The sequence below is a fragment of the Delphinus delphis genome, chromosome 3, assembly GCF_949987515.2.
Source record: "Delphinus delphis chromosome 3, mDelDel1.2, whole genome shotgun sequence".
Classification (NCBI taxonomy): Eukaryota; Metazoa; Chordata; class Mammalia; order Artiodactyla; family Delphinidae; genus Delphinus; species Delphinus delphis.
Window position 1 is genome coordinate 66,261,101 of NC_082685.1, and position 20,430 is coordinate 66,281,530.

General features: G+C 36.5%; 1 protein-coding gene across 1 annotated transcript in view; it reads right to left on the bottom strand.

The window, feature by feature from the left end:
• ADAMTS19 (ADAM metallopeptidase with thrombospondin type 1 motif 19) overlaps positions 1-20,430 on the bottom strand; it is a 285,910-nt gene that overhangs the window by 219,662 nt on the left and 45,818 nt on the right. The window contains exons 3-4 of the mRNA XM_060008921.1: positions 7,209-7,374; positions 226-398 (exon numbers count right to left, since the gene is read on the bottom strand). Of these exons, the coding sequence (XP_059864904.1) occupies positions 226-398; positions 7,209-7,374 (339 nt within the window). The remainder of the gene's footprint in view (positions 1-225; positions 399-7,208; positions 7,375-20,430) is intronic.

Here is a 20,430-nt window from a genome sequence, read left to right on the forward strand (position 1 = left end):
CACATCAAATTAACAATAAGGATTTTTTACTAGAGGATGTGAATTATTATTTTGATATCTCTTTTGAGATGGATCAATTTGGTACACCTAAAGTATTTTTTTACTGATGTCAATAAAAGAAAGGAATAGTAATGAGTTAATTTTTAAAGAACTTCATTATACTCACACATTTCTTCCTTAGAGTTTTCTTGAAAAAATTCCAAGCGCACTTTAAAGTTTGCCTACCATATTTAAGATGGTTAGAATGAATCTCCTGGCTGCATCTGCTCCATGATAGGAAACCATTGCTGGGTCTGCAACCACTACAGTCTCTATGTTGTATTCTTGAGGTAATTTGTATGAATATCGTTTCCCTCTTCCACTTTCTGTTATTTTTTTAGATCTAGTTCTTCCTTTATCTGCAACACAGAAATGAATTTTTCAAATGTGCCTCTATCTTAGCAAAGTGAATAAAAAAACTTCCATTTCTTCAATAATTAAAAAGAAAGCTTATCGAATACCAACATGTGCTGATGATATAATGGTGAGCAAGACCAAATAAGTTCCCCGCATACAGGGAATCTAAATGAGCATTTGGCTTTGGAACATGACTTTGGAATCAGACAGACTGGACTTCTACCATTTATTAACTCTGCCACTTGGGAAACTAACATCACTCAGTCAGCCTTAGTTTCCTCATCTGTAAAATGAATAACAATATCACCTGCTGTCTAGAGTTGTGGGTGGCTTATAATAAGATCACATTTGTAAAATTTTTAGCACAGAGATTCATATAAATAAAATAATTCCATATATAAAAGACACCATGATTTTCATTTTGAAATCAGTGACAAAATAAAGGTCTACTTGCCAGAAGTGCCTGAAGTGACTGACCCATACATCCTAATGTCAGGCAGGTGCCCCTATTTACTCAAACTATACATGGGTTACACAGGAATTGGTTCTGCCTTCCATCAGGATCATATGGAAGGTATGACCTCAGGGTACCAGATTCCTCAAACAGGGCCAAATAAAAGCAGTAACCACAAATAAACATACTTATAAATTTAACTACATAAAAATGTAAAATTTCTGTTTATGAAAATATGCCACTATCAGAATGAAAAGCATGCAACCAAGTGGGAGAAGATATTTACAGTACTTTTCCATAATAAAGTAATAAAAAGCCACTCTAAATCAATGACAGATAACCCAATTGAAAAATTGGCCACAAATCTGAAGAGCCATTTCAGGAGATCCAAATGGCTAATTAGCATATGAGAAGGTGCTCAATCACATTAGTCTTCAGAGAAATGCAAATTAACCGCAGTAAATTAAATAAATTAAAATCCCCAGAATGGCTAAGCTAGAGATGATCAGTACCTAGGAGTGGGCACAAGGGGGACATCTATGGTGCTGATATTTTCTATATTCTGATCTGAGTCATACCTACATGGTTATGTTCATTTTGAGAAAATTCAGCAGTTGGACACATCATTTGTGCAACTTCTTGTATGCATGTGGTACCTTAATAACGAATTTATGATTTTAACAGCTTTATTGAGGGGTAATTTACATGCCATAACATGGAGCCATTTAAATGTACAATTCAATTATCCTTGACAAGTTTTGACAATTGTGCAATGATCTCCACAATCCATTGTTATATTAGCTATCACCTGTTCCTCTCCTTACCATTTACCAAAATTCTGTTGATGTCACTAAATAGCTGTCATCTTCTTTCCCAAACTTGTATTTGTTGGCCGACATCTTTTATATTTTTGTATTCTAATTTTAGTGGAGTCCCCAGAAGTAAACATGTGTGTTCAGTGGAATCCCATGGATATAAAAATGTGTGTCCAGTTAGTCCCGTTTCCATGAACATGTCTCTGTTCTGAATTTGTATGTATGCTCATAGTTCCAGTCCATCATCTTGGTTTCCGATAAATTCCCTTTTTTGAGTCTTGTTCCAGGTACTTTAACTTTGATGTCAATTCTATTCTATTCTATCCTATCCTATCCTACTACCTTTTCCACCTTACTTGCCTTCTAATACCCTTTCATGATGCCAGGATTAGTTTATCTCTTCTATTCTTGAAATACTGGGTCCCTTCTATTACTAACTTCTAGGTCCAACTGAGTTAGCTCTGAGCTCTAACATGAAGTAGATCCTGCCACATTGCTGGAAACTTCACTGTTCTCAGATATCTCCATAAATTACGGTTTCTCATTTTTTGTCACAGGGACACAGACTAAAAATCTATTTAACAAACAAAGTTTTATCCAAATGTCAAGTAGAGTCAGTTAACTAAGTTAACAAAAGTGTTATGAAAATAAATGCAAAGACTCCTTATTTAACAACAATAAGCATTATATTGATATTATGAAACAAGAAAATGCAAAAGGACAAAAGCAACAGTAGCCATCTGCAACAGAATCACTATAAAGTAAATTTTATGAGTCCATATTTAGTACCAGCAGTTAATACCAAAGACCTTCATGAAGGACAGAATAAGAAATTGGTTTTATTAGTATCTTAAGATCTACAACAGTTAGGAATAAATTTTGTAGTTTTTCTAATTGTAATCACAATCCTACTTATGGTTATATATTTGTATACTGTCATATAAACTTATAATATTTAGTAGGAGACATTCCTACAGGTATACAAAAAGGCTCATCTTGGCAGGGTCAACACCTAATAAACTGATTATGGGGAAAGATAGATAGATAGATAGATACAGAGACACTCAGACACACAGATTTCGCAGCTCTCCTAGATGGCTACGTCACTGATCTTCTGTGTAAAAATCACACAGTGGTTAGAATAGAAAGGATGAGATGATAGGCAACATATTAGAAAGCAGACATCACCCTCAGCAATCAGACTAAAAAGAGGAAAACGGAGGTGGTTAGAGTTACTCTTTCTTGTTGCTGTTGTTTACATGTGTGGGGGGGTGTTTAGTGTTTATTTTCAAGTGACTAGGTAGATAGTGGGAAATATCAGCAGAGCAGTTTGGGAGGAAAGATGATGGGTTCAGCTATAGATTTATTAAGTCTGAGATGCCTGAGAGACATCTGAGTAGAAGTTACTAAACACCTGACAGTCAGGAGAGAGGTTAAAATGGAGATAGAGTTTGGAACTAAACAATGTGTAAGTGAAGTTGAACCCATGGATTTGGGTTCTATCAACACAGGGAAGCATGTGGCATGAGAAGTAGAAGGAAAAGGAGAGAGTCCTGGGAAATGCCTGCATTTAGGGGGTGCACATATGGAAGAAGACATGCCCATGGAGGAGACAGAAACATAAGAAAAATAAAAGGAGAGATAATATGAAACTGAGGGGATAATTATAAAATGCGGGGCTTTTCGACCATATCAAGAGTGATAAAGAGACCATGTAAGGGAGAGACAGAAAAGTTTGTTACCTTTATTGCCCCAGCTAATGATAGCTGTGATGGCCCCAAACTGTCTGTGCTACATCCTTATTTGCACGTTATATTTAAACAGGCTATTTGGAACATTCTAGGTTTCTTAAGAATCCCAATACCATGATTCTATGACTCCATTATATAAGGTAGCCCTTGTGTGTGAATATCATGCATATTGGAGTTATCTTTTTATTAAGTTGCTTCCTTTGATGTCTTCATTGTCTACATCAACCACGTTGAGCTCATTCTTCATCTCAATCCTGAGACCATTTTCTACCCAGATGCATGTATAAAAACAATAGAGTCGATACCACACGCTTTCAGTTAAAAGATCTTTAAATGTGTATTCACCAGTGCTCACTATGTGCTCCCCATAATACCCTCCACATACTGACAATCATCTCCACAACCGTTATGGTTGGCATATGGAAACTATTTCAGTAGTGGTTGGGTTAAGTTAGCTCTTAGAATAGAGATGATCTCTATATCCTGCTCAAATAGATCGGTCTTCTTCAATTCTATAAATCTCGTTCTTGTTCACACAGAGTAGCAGACATACTCACAAGCTTATACTAAATGTTAAGGAATATATATTGATTGATAATGTCACTTGCCTGCTTACAGTCTTCAAAGACCACACTTTGCCTTCCAGATAAATTCCTTATTACAACAGCCCCCAAGTCCCCTCATTATCTCATCCATGACTACTTTTCCAGGCTTGTGTCTCATGTCCACACTGTAGACATTGGATGCTTTCCCCTGCCTTTATACTTTTGTATTTATTGTTCCGTCTGCCTGAAATGCTCTTTCCCTGTCTAACAACGTCCACTAAATTTTCACATATGTTTTCCATTTTCACAAATAATCTCATTTAATTTGGACAACTGCCCTGAAATTTGGGTACCACTACACCCATTTTGTATATTGTAAATGGAGCTTTGGAGAGATCAACGAAGTTTTCCAAAGTCACACAGGTAGGGAGCAGCAGCATAAGGATGTGACCACATGCAGTCTGACCCCAAAGTCCATTTTCTTAACCTGCACACTCTGTTCCCCTTCCTCCCTATAGTCTGGATAAGTTTTACTTGATCTTTGAGGCTCAACCGCCACACCCCCCCAACCAAATAACAGAAGCTTAGAATCTTGGGTACTGAGTCTGTCATAGTTCTTATTATAGATAGTATAATTACTCATTTATTAGTTTGTCTAAAATAATACATTGGTTACCTCTTGAGAATAAGAGCTGTGTCATTTAGCTCTGTACCCCTGTGAGGTGACTGGTCCTACTTATGTTGCAAATAAAGAATTTAAGATTGGGCTTCCCTGGTGGCGCAGTGGTTGAGAGTCCACCTGCCGATGCAGGGGACACGGGTTCATGCCCCAGTCCGGGAAGATCCCACATGCTGCAGAGCGGCTGGGCCCGTGAGCCATGGCCGCTGAGCCTGCGCGTCCGGAGCCTGTGCTCCACAACGGGAGAGGCCACAACAGTGAGAGGCCCGTGTAACGCGAAAAAAAAAAAAAAAAAAAAAAGAATTTAAGGTTCAAAAGTTCAAGGGAAGTGAAGAAGAGTACCTAGCTGGAGTGAGACTGAAGCTAGGCCTTGAAACCAGGGCCTCTGACTCTCAACCTCATGTGCCTTTCTTTCCTCTATGTTATCTGTTAATAAAAGAACACAACAAAGTCATCCTAAACTATTAAGTGCCTGTTTAGAAAAAATATTTACGTAATCAATACCTACAAACACAATACACTTAAGACATTAACATGATGAAGGGGAATAGGGCAAAGACCAAGTTGAATACAAATATGCTTTATGATTCCATTGTGAAAAGGCAATTACTGCAACATTATCCACATCTGAATCATGTTTTTAATATGTTGATATATCAGCTTGAAGTAAGAAGGGAAGAACTGCAATTAGACTTATGCTGATAAGTAAATGAATATTTTATTTCATGGATTGCTAATTTTAAAATGAGTTTAAAATTTCTAGACCCTTATAAAGCATCGAAAATAGTTAAGTTCAGTAAAGCATCCAACTGATGATAGCTTAGCACTCCAGCACTCCTTCTATGCAAGTGCTTGATCCAAACAGGTCAATTAAGATACAACAGTCATGCCTTAAAAAAAATTAGAAAGTTTATGAACAATGTCTGTGAAATATGAACTGTGTATTTATGCTTTATAAACCTATCAAAAATAAGAATTTTCTAGAAACGTTTCCTCTGTGCATAATGGCACACAAAGCCTGTTTTATGTCATCCGTATACATGAGTAATTAGAATAGCTGGAACTCACTATGATTCAAAAGTTGCATAGTGCAGATTTTCAGTATAACTCACACAAGGCAATCTCCTTAAATGGACTAAATCCAAGTTGTTTCTGTTATTTCACGATATAAAAACCTTTCTTTTGCTTGTTCATACTGTGACTTTTGTTCAGCTGTTTTTTATCTCCATTGTGTCTACAGTTCTTAGAATAGAGAAGAGGGATGTGTCTTATTTAAATTGACTTGATCATGTACGTTGAATAATGTGACACAGAGATAGATTTACTTAACCACTTCTGAAGATAATTCCAATACAGACTGATATCATGAGCTTTTGTGAAAGAAAATAGAGATCATAAATTAATTTGAGATAATATATCTAAAGAGAAACATATTGAAATTCTTTCTGAATTTGAACATACTAGACAATTGATGATATGAACATGCTACGGCCTCTGCAAATGTTACTTATTATCACAATTTATATACCTAATCAGCCTCAGATACCATAACCAATGTTAGAATTGCTATCTTGGCACTAACTACACGAACACCTAATTTTAAATCTCCAATTCAAATTTTAAAGTGTTTACACCAAAAATTCTTCAATAAATTCACATTTCCTCAGATACTATAGGGAAATATTTCTCATATCAGTGAATATTCACTGAGATGTCTGGATTAGATGTCCAAATATTTTTCCTAGGGAAACCACTGAATGCTGACTATGACTTTCAGGTCCTACTTATGTAATAGAAATCATTCATTTTCCTTATCCTTCTTGCTAATGCCACAGATCTCTGCCAAAGGAAGTAATAAGGAAGTGTACAAAACAGTCACCCCATTTTACTTCTGTGAAAAATTGGCAGACAGAGACCAGGATTTGATGGTTGGGAATGTTTATGAGCCACTGAAACTTCCAGATTTAAAGTATTCTGATACTGAGAATAAAATTCAAAGAAGTAAATCCTGACTCTTCTTCCTATTCCTCTTCTAATTTTAACCTTCAAGATGATTTTTACTCGAGTCAAATAGAAAAAGAAGAAAAAGTAGAAGCTGCTTCTGGTCAAAGTAAAGAGATATCTATGATGTTCTCAGGGAGGTGGACTGAAATAAGACCATGAGTTCACAGTATTCAGTTTCAGGGAATCTGCAATTCTCTCGGTGTCATTTCTATTCCAGTGAGGGAAACAGTAACCCATGAGTATCCCTCTTGAGGGATATAGAGCATGTAATATATTAATATCTGAAGTCCTTTTGAGTTTCTATTTTTTGATATTAAAATGTACTATTTCATAGAAAACTAAAAGATAAGTCTAAAAAAGATAAGTAATTGTCATTAACCAAGAGAGAGTCCACATTAAAAAAGATAAAGCTGGTGGATGGATGGATAGACAGAAAGACAGAGAGAGAGGGAGGGAGGGAGGGGTGGGAAAGGGAGGAAGGAAGAGAGGGAGGGAGGGGGGATTTATTAAAGGATTCATCTCACATTGCATATTTAGTTAAACCCTTTTAGGAGAAGGCATTACCTGGAATGACACCACAGTAATGACCGTGAGGAGCTGACTTCTCTGTGGCTTTTTCCTCCATGGACCTTTTCTGCCTAAATACACGGTGTGGGTGACCCGTTATGGCCATTGTATCATTGAGTGGTTCAATAAATATGAAGTCCTCATTGAGCTGTATGACTCCCATCTGGAATATATAACATAGAAAGATACGTATGAAATATCATTCGAATAAGTTACTTTCTGGGTTCTCCCACTCACATCCACTCTGTTTTCTTCCACGTATGTGCATACGTTTTTCTAGTGAAGCTATGTTAGCAACCCCACTAATAAGGTAACTGTCTTCCCATTTTACTACTTCATCTTTAGGTACTTTATTGCACTAGCATAAACTTCATTTAGTTAGCCTTAGCCTGTGTGGGTGGGAGGCTAGATGCCAGCAACAGATGCACAGTAAAAATTCTGGAATGTTAAAGGCTCACTTTGGGAGACCCATGGGGTCACTTATATGTACAGCATGTACAGAAGAGCAATATAGTTTTTAATTGCATACACAGGATAGTACAACATTTTGACAATCATTATTTAATAAAATAATTCATGTAACATACCACGGTAAATGTAGGACACATAACATTAAAGTTATTATATAAAATACTCTTAAGCCTTCTACTAAACATTTTTGAAAACCCCTGAACAATAAATTACAGAAAAAAATGAAGCATCACTTACATAAACAAGTTTCATTTCATACCATGCCATATTTTAAAGTTAGCCAGTTGTGGACAGAGGGCCAAAAACTGTAAAATGTGATTATGATCAGCAAAAAGAACTTATAACAAGTAGGTATGCTTTTATTATATTGAAGCTAAGCCTAGTCATTTCTTCCCTTCCTTTCTCAGAATATAAATCTGAATTATAATTAGGAAAATATTTTACATGGAAGAATATATAACTTGATCTTTCCAATTTTCATTGTTTTACTCAACTGCAATATATATATAATGTATATTTGATTTATAATGTTAACTCTTTAGCAAACATTTTTTAAGAAACAATTCCCTAGAACCTGCATTATTCACACCCAATATGCTAATATGAAAGTTATCAAATACTGTTTTGCATTAACTTTATAAAAATCATATACAGTTCATTTTAATTTGATTCACATATAATTAGCATAGTAATATAATTCTGTCTTCAGATACAGTAATTGTTCCAAACTGAATATATTTTTAAAACTAGGCTAAAAAAAACTTTTCCTTAGAAGAGGTCTTTTTGTTTTGTTTTAATTACTAAAGTGTATTGCATCTTCTATATGGAAAGACCAGGTGATTGCCAATAAGCTGATTTTATTCTGTACATTTTACTCTTTATATCAGAATAAAGATAGAAGATACCTGAAGAATAGGTATCTTATATCTTCATTATAAGATAACTAAAGAATAAATCTAAAAATACTCATCAACTTCATTTTATTGAAGTTTTTATATCACTAATAAAATTCTCAAGTACTAGGATGACAGCTCCACCACTAGACTTGTCCCCTTCCCCTCTCTCTCTTCCTGCCTTTTCCTGTCTCTTTCCCAGTTTCTCCCTCTCCCTCTCTTGTTCACACACACACGTGCACACATATATCATTTGTGGGTGGGGATAATGCAAAAAAAAGATTTACTCTATTGATTCTTTCAAAATATCAGGCAAGTATATATTTGGACCATTTTTGTGTAATTTTAATATGACTTTCAATGAATTCTTTTATTTTCCACACAAGTTTTCATTCTCTCAAATATGAAATCAGCTTGAATTTTAAAGTAATTATATGAAACACAAAATTTTTCCCTAGAGCCTAATTTGATGGGAATAAGAGAGAGTATCAAATATTTTAAAATTTAAGTAATAATTATTAAAGATGTAGTACATCTACACATGGATTGATAAGCAGTGCCATATTATCATTGATCCAGATTGTGAAAATACAGAACAGTGTTTCTCTTGTCTTATACGTAAATGTGATTCTGAGGTTCAGTCAGTATTCAAGGCCACTAATAAAACTGGCAGTGTGACTGATGACTAAGATAATAATTGTTAGGATGCTCAGTTTCCCTAAATCATGAATTTGCAATCTGATATATTCTTTCAACAGGTTATAAGCATGGTAAGATTTATAACCATAAACCCTATAAAATTTAACTGCATACTATCATATAAAATTTAATGACCTCAAGAACAGATTCTGAATTTAAGATTATTTCGGTTCATAACCTAATACTAGCATGTAACTATGAGAAAGTTACAGCATCTTTATACAACAGCTTCATAGCGTTGTTTGGATTATTTTTTAAAAGCATTTTTTAAGCACATGTCATGCTCCTGTCATAGAATCTGATACTGAGTAACCCGCTCAATAAATGTTCATTGTAATTTTTATTTTATTAATAAGGATAATCATAATAAATATAAGAAGCCAAACATTTGAGATTGGACTGAAGAGCTCAGAGAGTCCAAAGAATTAAAATTTATTTGTCTCTGTATCCCCACACTAGCATATTAAATACTGTCTCAAATAAATGTGGTCTTTTTTTTTTTGTTACAATTTGGAAACCTCTTCATAACACAGCATTCTCTGTTGTGTTAGGATTTTATCTATACACATTTTTTAAAATAAGGTCACTTTTAAAAAGAAAAAAATGTTTGAATAATTATAAATGATGACTCATTCATTCAACACATATTTACTGTCTGACCAGAGTGTGCCAGACTCATTTCACTCTAGGGCATATTTAGCATCAAGTGTTCAGGTTCTCTACAGGGAAGGGTTTTCTGAGACCAGAATACTATCTAACAGCAGAGGAAGTGCTCTAGCTTGGGTTGGTATCTTTCAAGCAGAATTGCAGGAAATTATGAAGTTTTCTGTGTCCCCACAAAGGGCTCACCTATTCCACTAACAAAATGGATTGTTTTATCTGCGCTATGAATTTACAAGCCATGGAAGAACACAAATTCACATCAATCTCTCTTTAAAAGTCCTCCTGTGTTTGACAATCCACAATTGGGCAGCATGCACTTTAGTGCAAATATTGTCCTTTCAATTTTAGAAGGGAAGAAAATCAATTGTGTATTGACATGGCACAATACAGTCTCTAAAATAAATGCAAACTATATAAGAATTTTCTCCCAGATTGCCTTTTTAGATTTTCAGAATGATTTTAACAATTTTGAGATCTTTCATGCAAACATTTGGAAATGAAATTAAAAGTTGTTCCCTGCCTTGTTCCAGTCATCATGTACATTTTCTCATACAATGGCATCTGTTCTATTGTCACTGAATCTTATTCTCTGATTTGACAATTTAGCAAACATTTCAGTATTTGCAAATCTACCACTGTTTATGTGAAAATACGCTACCAGCCATTTCTTGTCTTACTGGTTCTGATATTTTACTTTCTCTATTTAGACGCCCCTGTGCTTTTTAAAACAGCCATTAACACTGATCTCCATGAAGGTGTACTGACACTGCCACCAACTTCTAATTACAATATGAAATTTGATTTGGCCAATGTGCATAGATTTTTATATACTGTTGCTTCAATTCACCAAATACAAACGTTTCATTTGTTCAAATTCAAATTAACTATGTCTACTAAAGAGATGGACAGAGTCTAAAGTCCTAATGCATATGTCACAAGCATAAATTAAAAATGACTAACAAAATTAGAAAGCAACCTGGCACTCTCCAGTCTTGCTTCCATTCCTACCAGGTTAACTACTTCAGTTCCCCTGCCTGACTTCCTATTCACTTAAGGAACTGAAGCACTACTATAACTACTACCTCGTTTTCTTTTCATTCTTCTATGTTCCTTTCTGGAAATCTTCTTTATTTTCCAGAACCTCAGTTTTCTAGGTAAACTTTGTGTGGACTAGCTGAAGGTATATATCTGAGGCTCAAACTGCATATGGTGAGGGTCTTTAATAATATCCTATTTTAAAAAATATATAGCATATCACAAGAAGTAAATACCATTAGTGTGTGGTAGATCATTATAATTTCAGGCTGTAAGAAGACTGGAGGGATAACAGAATTTGGATAAAACTAGGGGAAAGTTGCTCCTTATGAGAGGGTAAAGGGCAAAGAAGACGTGGAATCTAGGAAACAGTTTAAGAAGATGCCTGGCTTGAGTAGAGAAACAGGAAAATGTAGCCAAAACGTAAGATGAACCAATATAATTGAAAGCATTAAATGACAAAGTTCTTGACAGGAAAAGGAAAATCAATGTCCTGAGGGTCTGAAGATTTTTAGCCCACTGTCCGACTATAAAGTATATTAGAGAATCTCTGAGATAGAAGCATAAGTGTTTGACTTCCAAAAAGCAGTAACAGAAGTTGCTGAAAGGATCTGGCATCAGTATACTGCTTGTAAAAATATTTTATACAAATGTCTCATACTCTACATGATGTGTACTTCACACATGTTAAGTTTGTTTTTTTTTTTTTGCGGTACGCGGGCCTCTCACTGTTGTGGCCTCTCCCGTTGAGGAGCACAGGCTCCGGATGCGCAGGCTCAGCGGCCATGGCTCACGGGCCCAGCTGCTCCACGGCATGTGGGATCCTCCCGGACCAGGGCACGAACCCGTGTCCCCAGCATCGGCAGGCGGACTCTCAACCACTGCGCCACCAGGGAAGCCCACACATGTTACGTTTGACTATTTTTGAAAAAATTCTCTTGCATGGTAATGCTATAGTATACATCTCATTAAGTAAAGTATATAGTTTAAAACGTAAGCATAATATAGGGATTGACATAAATTATAATGGTATAAATCTATTTTATGCTTTATTCAAATAAAACATCATTTTCAGTATTCCTGTAAATGGGAGTGATTTTTCATGCCTTTGCATATTCTATACATACACATAAATCTGCAGGAAATCTGACGCCGTATCTATCCTATTACCATATCATACTTTCAAGGTTTCTGCTTTACACCGTGAGGATCAACTCCAAATGAAGATATATAAGTTATAAGATCATGATAAACTCTTGCCTACTTCTCCACTTAAACTTCACATATAACCACCACAGACAAATTTTATTGTGTGAACTTTATATTTTAACAATTTCAGAATAACTTTTAGTTGCACGGTCACATCTTGGTACGCTGCACATGCTGTTTTCTCTTTCCAGAAAGTCACTGTTGGTATGGCGAGTTATTTCTTCAAAATCAAGCCAACCCTATCCTCTCTCCAAAGTAACCACCGCCTGCTCTATCCACTTCTGTACCTTTTCTGTTCTTTCACTATTAGGCCCCCTGTAAATGTTGCTTGCAGGACCCTCTGATTAGACCATGAGCTATTTCAGGGAATGCTTGGGGTGTAGTGCTCGTCATCAGGCCTCAATGAGCAAGGACTGGTACATAGCAGGTGCTCAGGCAATGCTGTTTTAACTCAATGTATTCTTCCCTTTTGAGATAAAAGAAAATGTATCCATTTGCTGCTCTGAACAACATTCTACCTGTGACTCCATCTGGGGGAAAATTACAATTTGATTTCTTCCTCTGGCATTTCCAATGTTGCTTTCCCGGTGTGTCCAAGTTTTATCTTTAGGAAAAGTTTTCAAGTGACCACACTGTTAACATCATTCCATTTACTTTCCCTGCCAAAGGGGCTTCAAAAAGAATCATGAAATGACAATGGTAGAAGGAAACTTAGAATCACCCGGCCATCTGGAGTTTTAAAATCAAGAAAACCAAGGCTTAGAAATCTTGCATGACTTGCCTAAAATCACACAGAGAGTTCATGGGAATGTCAGGGCTAGAAGCTAAGCCTCCCAATTTCCAAATTGATATCTGGTTTTAATACATCACTCTAATAAATCTGCTCGCTACCTACCTTCTCCTTACATTTCCACCCACATTCTTGTTTCCCCTACTGAACTGGGAAATTGTTCTGAGGCCACCCATCATGCCCTTTCCTTTATTCTTCTCCCTTGGGCATTTGACCCTTGACAACTTTTCTCCTCCACGAATATTCCATGACTCTACGTCTCTTGTTCTCTAGCAACTGTTTCTATTTCCTTAAACAGATCCTGTTCCTCACTCCAAAGCAGGTCTCCAGTCAACAATAGTTTCTCTGCATTTATCCCTCCCAAGGGATTTATAACCCCCAACGGAAATGATTCCCAAACCCCCCACACCCAGGCCACTGCTTCCATTGCATAGACATCCCGCCACACTAGCACCTCCTCTCTAAGTCTGTATCTCTATGCATGACCCTTTTCTAGTTACCCAGGCTAAAAAGCTATATAGTCCTTTCCTCTTCCCTTTTCAAACTTATTTTAAAATATTTATAAGAAAACAAGAATAGAAGAAAATAACATGCCTGTATGCCAGACACTGTATATACCTTATTTCATTTAATCAAACAGCCAGCTTGGGATACCTATGTTCACGTCACACGTTTTATAGTTGCAAAAAAAGCAAGTTTCAAAAAGATTGATTGTGTCCTAAGGTCAGAAATCAGTGTGTGATGAGGACAGGATTCAAACCAAAGGCCGCCTGGCTTGGAGCACATGCTGCCTCTGTGAGGCTATCTGAAAAGGCTAGGCCTGCCACAGGGCTGCTGCTCCAAATAACTCTCATCTTCAAAAACTTCTGCACTGAGGATCTGACGTCAACCACAACACCTCACAGATGGTAGATGTCCAAAATTTGATATCAAGAGCAAGGCCAGGCCCCGTCCCTCACAAAGCAGAAGACAAAAGTACCGCATTAGGCTCTGAACTTTATCTTGAGCTGACTGTTTTATGTGATCAACCTGTGAGCTGCCAAAGGCACACTGGCCTTCTGAGTGTGCCGAGGGTTTCATCTCCAGGCCTCCTTCAATGGTGGAAACCCAATCACTCTCCCATGGCAGATTTGGGAGAACAGTTCAAGGTTTGCGTTTTTCTTTCCTTCTTTCTTTCTTTCAATTCTCTCTTCTGTTTTTTTTTCTTAAAACTGCTTTCTGATCATAAAATCAGAACTTTTAAATAGCAGAATATTTTAAAAATATACTTAAAAAAAAGAAAATAGTCATCCCAAATCCCATCATATAGAATTATATATGTATGTATATACATATTTCTTTCTAGTCTACTAACATATACACATAAGTGTCTATGTATCTGTATGTGTGCATGCGTGTACCTATAACACATGTATACACGTTAAAGTTTCATATTCTACTTTATTTCCCCACTTAAGAAAAGCTTAATAATGATTTTGTTTCTTAATAGTATCAAATAATCTTTGTAAGTTGGTTTTTAATTGCTGGATAATAACTTATCTTCTAAATATATCATAATCTTATTAGCTATTCATTCATGCAACCCTCTACTCAACAAAATGCTTATGAGTATGAACTTTGTACATCCAGAGCTCAGGGTGTAGCAGTGAACAAGGCTGAAAAGCCCCGTCACCAACTTACACCTCAGGAGGGAAGACAATGTGCTATTTGTTCAACTGGGTCAAAGTTACACATAAAATTTCTCCATCAACATTTGTTAATAAGCTTTACATTGATGGTTTGTACACTTATTTATGTCTGTGTTCTATGTCACAATAAAAACCAAGGTTACAATATAGCTTGGAAGTGTCCCAGCAGCTATCTAAGGCAAAAGGCAGGAGCTGAATGTGAACATTCAGAGAAGATGAACTAATTCTCCTCCAAGAACAAGTAAGTGAAAGACCTCAGGGGCTCAGGAGCAGCTCTGAAGACGAAAGCCTCCTAAGAACCCATAAATGTGGCCCATGAGAGTGAGAGAGTCCACTGTAGGCACCTGTCATAAAGCTCAGCCACACCACTCGTGACCCCACAAGTCACCTAAGCACCCTTCTCCTTCTCGCTTCCCTTAGAGCTTTAACCCTAGGGGATGCAGAGGAACCCCAGGGTGCTGAGCAGGAGGGTGACAGCTCTAGATGGGGAATAACGAGGACCTTACTCCGTGTCCCCATTCCTCACTGCAGGTGATGAGTTCTCAGAAAGCCTGAATGTGGAGGGCGTGCGTCAGAGAGAAATGTTAAATTTACGTGAACTTGGATGTTTTGATGATCATAGGATAAATATTCTGATGACCAAACAGAGACTTTTGTGACTAAATTCACCAGGGGACTTCTCAAAACCTGAAAGTAAACAACACCAGAAGGAAGACCAGAGAAACAAATATGAACAAACAAAATGCAAACTACTTGTTTTATTATGATAATCTTTGAGTCCTGTTTACTCAATGAAAAGTTATAAACATATAATATGAACTCAGCTGCCAAATACTATGAAGGGGTGAGAGAGTGATGTGGGGATGGCCTTTTGGGTGAGGTGACTTCTGAGCAGGGACGTACGGTATGGGAGATGGCCAGGCCAAGATGTAGCGGGGAGGACATTCTAGGAAAAGAGAGAAACCAAGACCCTGAGATGGGAACAAGCTTAGGACATTTAAGGAAAAGCAAAGCTAGGGCAGCTGGAGCAGTGTGATATATGGGAAATGATAATTAGAAAGGAATCCAGGGCCTTAACTCATAGCAGTGTCAACTTATGGGATTAGTTATTTAGAAATAAACCCTGATGAAATCCTACTTTGATTTTTAGCCCATCTACCTTTTCTTAGACACTGGTTACAGATCTTACCCTGGGATGCCTCATGATGGCCTTCTGTGTTATGTTCTTTCAACAGAGTCTTATTTTATCTACATAATAATTACACAGGGATAGATTTCACTTCTACAATTGAAAAAAATATGCTTTCTCTCCTGTTTTCTTGAGAACCATTGCCTTCTTCTAACTTTTCCCCAACATTTGACAGAGGTAAGGATTTTTAAAAATTTCAAAAATGTTCCTTTTCAACTCCATTATAAACATCCCAAGTATGATAATAAATAGAAGCTGTTGTATGTTAAAGAAGTGAAAAGGAAGGGGTAAAAACTGGTAAACTGGAAAATGAATGCTCCACCCTAATATTGAGTTATCAAAAATAATTGATTTTTTCGTTCATATAACGGTTATCTATTTTCTCATTTTATAGTACAATTTCTACTCATATCAAGAAAAGCTATTGATTTTCATATACTTTCTTATATCCATTCACTTTAATATAATCTGTTATTGGTTATAATGACTTTTTTATTAATCCCCTGATATCTATGCATTCTTTAAATAAGCAAAAAAACAAGCTGAGAAGTAGTAAATTCAGTTTTAAATCTACTTCTAAGTTTATCAATCAGTCTAGCCAAAAGCTATTACGTTCCACTGTATCTTCCTGGTGCTTATTAATGTTCACTACAAATGTACCTACTGAATACCCACAACGTGGCAGTAGGCAAGGCACTGAGGATTCAAAGATGAAGGCAGATTTAACCTGCATTTTCATGGACCTTATATATTAGGGAGAAAGGCAGGAAAAAAATATTCAGACAAATATACCTAGGATGATATAAAGTGTGAAAAGTATCATTAAAGAAACAAACAAGGATCTGAGAGAAACAGAGCACACGTTAGGATACCAGAGAGGGTGGCCCAATAAGACCTATCTAAGGAGATAACCGTAGAGGCAAGACCTAAAGAAGGAGCCAGCCATAGGAAACAGAATATAAGTGAGAGAAGAGTGGTATTTTAGGTGCAGGAGGCCATATACCAAGGCTATGACCCTGGAAGATAGATGGAAGGAACTCAATGTATCAACTTTGAGTTTATAAAAGTGCAAAATTTAAAACTATTACTTATAACAATATATGTTTGTGTTTCATATGTTTATGTCACAATAAAACTTATTTTTTAAAGGAGAAACAAAGAATAAACAACAGAACCGTATTACTTAGCAATACAGAGGCAAAGTAAGTACTAAAAGAAATGCAGCTGCTCCTAAAGGACAGAAATCAAAGATGGAAAGGAGGGGGCAAGAAAGTTTATTTTTTACACTATAATTTTTGCAATAAGTATTGACTTTTCTAACAATATATATGAATGACTTAGATTACATTTTAATTTAATAGAGAGGTTGAAATAGAGGGACACAAGACTTGTTGGGAGGCTACTGCAGTGATCAAAGCAATAAATAATGGTGACATCAGTTTAAAGTCTATCAGTGAGAAATACCTACAGATAAACCAGAATACAGTTAAAGAAGTGATGTGGAGATGGAAGTGGTAGCAGGAGTCACAGAGAAATAATTATTGCAGCAAAAACAGAACAGAGGGGTTGGCAGGGCATGATTCTTGTAGAGCTCTGAAGACCATGATAAGACATTTAGATTGTATTTGAAGTATAACTGGAAGCAACTGACAGTGTATGGCGTAATCTGATAAATTTTTAAGAAAGTCATTCTTGTTCTTTTTTGGAAAGCAGACTATAGGGTGACAAGAGTAGAATCAGGGAGACCAGTTTGAAGTCAGTAATAGTTCAAGTGCAAGATCATGATGGGTAGACCAAGAAAGCAACACATGGTGGCTGAACTAAGGATGTGGACAAAAGTAAACACATTTGAGATTAATTTTGGCTTCTCATACAAACCAGAGAGCAACCACCCAAGTTTGTTAATGTTTTAGATGTTTGTACACAGAGGGACAATAACACAGAGAATGAAAGATGACTCCAGAGTTCTGGCTTAGGTTCTCAAAAAAGGGAGATAAATGTTTGTAATTGAGATAAAAATTTCAAATACTTAGGATGAAATTTAGATTTTCGGAGTAGATAATCAAAATATCGGATGGGGCTGGCTTAGGTTTGATATATCTGTGAAACCTCTAATTAGAGAAATCAAGTAGACAGTTGGGGTGTGGAGCTTTGTGGAGAGTCTTAACCTAGAGACATGTATCTGGGAGCTGCCAACATAAAGATAATTTTTCAGTTCACAGTGATGAGTGACGTTATCCAGAAAGAGAATATAGAGAGAGAAAAGAAGAGAGCTTAAGACCAAACCTGATGACCCTAACACTGAGGAGAGTAGCAATTAGCAAAGGAGACTGAGGAGGAAGGGCTAGTGAGGTTAAAGGAAAAGTAGGAGCTTGTACAGCTGACTTTTCAAAATCAGAATTAACTCTTTCTAGAAATGGCTTTAAAGAAAAGACAGGAATAAGTTCTTATTCGGTTCACTCTGAAGAAGCTCTTACCCTGTCTAACCCATAGTGCCCAAGTTAAAAATGAGTAGTCCTACACATGATAATCAAACACATGTGTTCATGCTGCTGTTAAATTCAGCAACAAAAACTGAGCCAAAGAACACTCTCTTGCCTGTATCAATCAGGGTTCTCAAAAGTCGTAACAGTGTGAGTTTCTTTTGTTGCAAATGAGAGAATTCTATGTGTTCCATTTTGTTGAGTCATTCAGAGAATTTAAATGTATTAACTAACTTTGCTTGACCTGTAATTTTTTGGAAAAGGTGGCTTCCAACTTGCCACCCACCCTAGCACTTAATGAGTTGGTGCACATTTGGCTGTGCACCTAGCTCTTAAAGGGTTAGTCTCTGGGCGACTGTTCAGAGCCCCTCACCATGGTGATGAGCACTCACAGCACTTATCTCATGCAATTCCAGCCCAGTTATGTGCTTTAAGTGGAACTGAATGAGACCACTGAGAAAGCTGCACAGCTGTGATTTGGGGAAGTACTCATCACTGCCAGGTCTTACTGGTGACCTCACAATTAACAGAGATGTTGCCAACCTCCTACATACCCCTAGAGAGTAGATACGAATTCATTTCACCATGGAAACAAGATTAGCGGAGCAAACTACTCAAGGGCCATAGCACTGGTACTCAAAGACATGGAAAATGTGCTGCAACTTATTTTCCAGATTCAAGAAAGGTCAAATAAATACAATAATTCATAAGTTCAACAGTATTTACACACTATGTGTCAGCTCTTGTGCTAGATGCTGGAAACACAGCAGGGCACAAAATGGTCATTTTGAAACAGACAAGCTTAAGTATCTTTTTTAATAATTAAGGAGTTTACTTACAGTAGATGTTAAGTCCTCTTTCCCATTTGCAACCCCATCAGCAAAACATGGGGGTTTTTCCCCCACACAGGACCCTTGGATAATTCAAATAGTTTCCCCTAGCCCTATTTTGATGGCATTAAGTAATATTCAAGAAATTACCTTGGTGGTTTTTTCCCTTAAAGGGAGCAATAAATCTTGGACCAACAAAGTTCTTTCTCACATGGCCTGTTTCTTAAGTACAAGATGCTCAAATGCAAACGTCTGACTAGTGAGAGCAGAAAGAACACACTTTTGCTTTTTTTCTTTACTGTCTCTTTCATACATGTCCCATCAGTGAGTACAGAGGCTCAGGAAGCTCATGTACTATCAGGCTGATTTATTAGAGATTACTTTTGGAGGTCATACACCTGAAGAGCCAAAATAATCTGGTATAAACCAGGAAGCCACTGCCTTCTGCACATACCTGACCACATCAGGAATATTATGTCTGAGCACCATATTATAAATAAAAGCATATCCAAACAAGAAATTAGGGGTCAGTTTGTTCCAAATTACACCCAGAGAAGAAATTCATTTGTCAACAACCCTGATAAATATTTAATATTCTGTTTATGTATTTCAATCATGAATAGAACAATCACCACTCTGAAGCAATGTAGGCCTCTACTGGACAGAGGTAACTCTCAGAAAGATTATTATAAAAGGTCCAAAAGGCTTTCTTCAAAACTACTTTAAACCAGGAGTCTTGATTCTGCATCCTAAGTCCCTTTTCACATTCATATAACAAATACTCTCATGGCCTCTCTGTATGTGTCCAGTTTCTCTAACCATTCCTGATATGAAATAGGTTCCCTACCCTTCTTCATCCTTTTCATTTTATTTGGATATTCTCTAGTTTATACATGTCACTCTTAGGTTTGATTTTCTTTGATTTTAAAATACGGAAGTGAATATTAAATGAAAAATGTCCTTAGAACAGAGGATGAGTTGAAAAAAGAGACTGCAAGAAAAGTAACGTTAAAAGCTTGGAACAGACTGGTATAGGAAAATAACTGGAAAGTGTTTCCATTTATTACTTTTTATCGTTCTTTATTAGGAAACATTTTAAATTTGCAGACATATATGGGATATAGAGTGCCCAGTAACCCACTCCTAATATTTAAGATATGTTAACATTTATTTGCTGTAGATTATTTTTTTAAAAACCTAACAATTCATTGATTCAGTTGAAGTAGACCTGCATACCTTCCCGAAACAAATCCCCTTCTCTTACTGCTC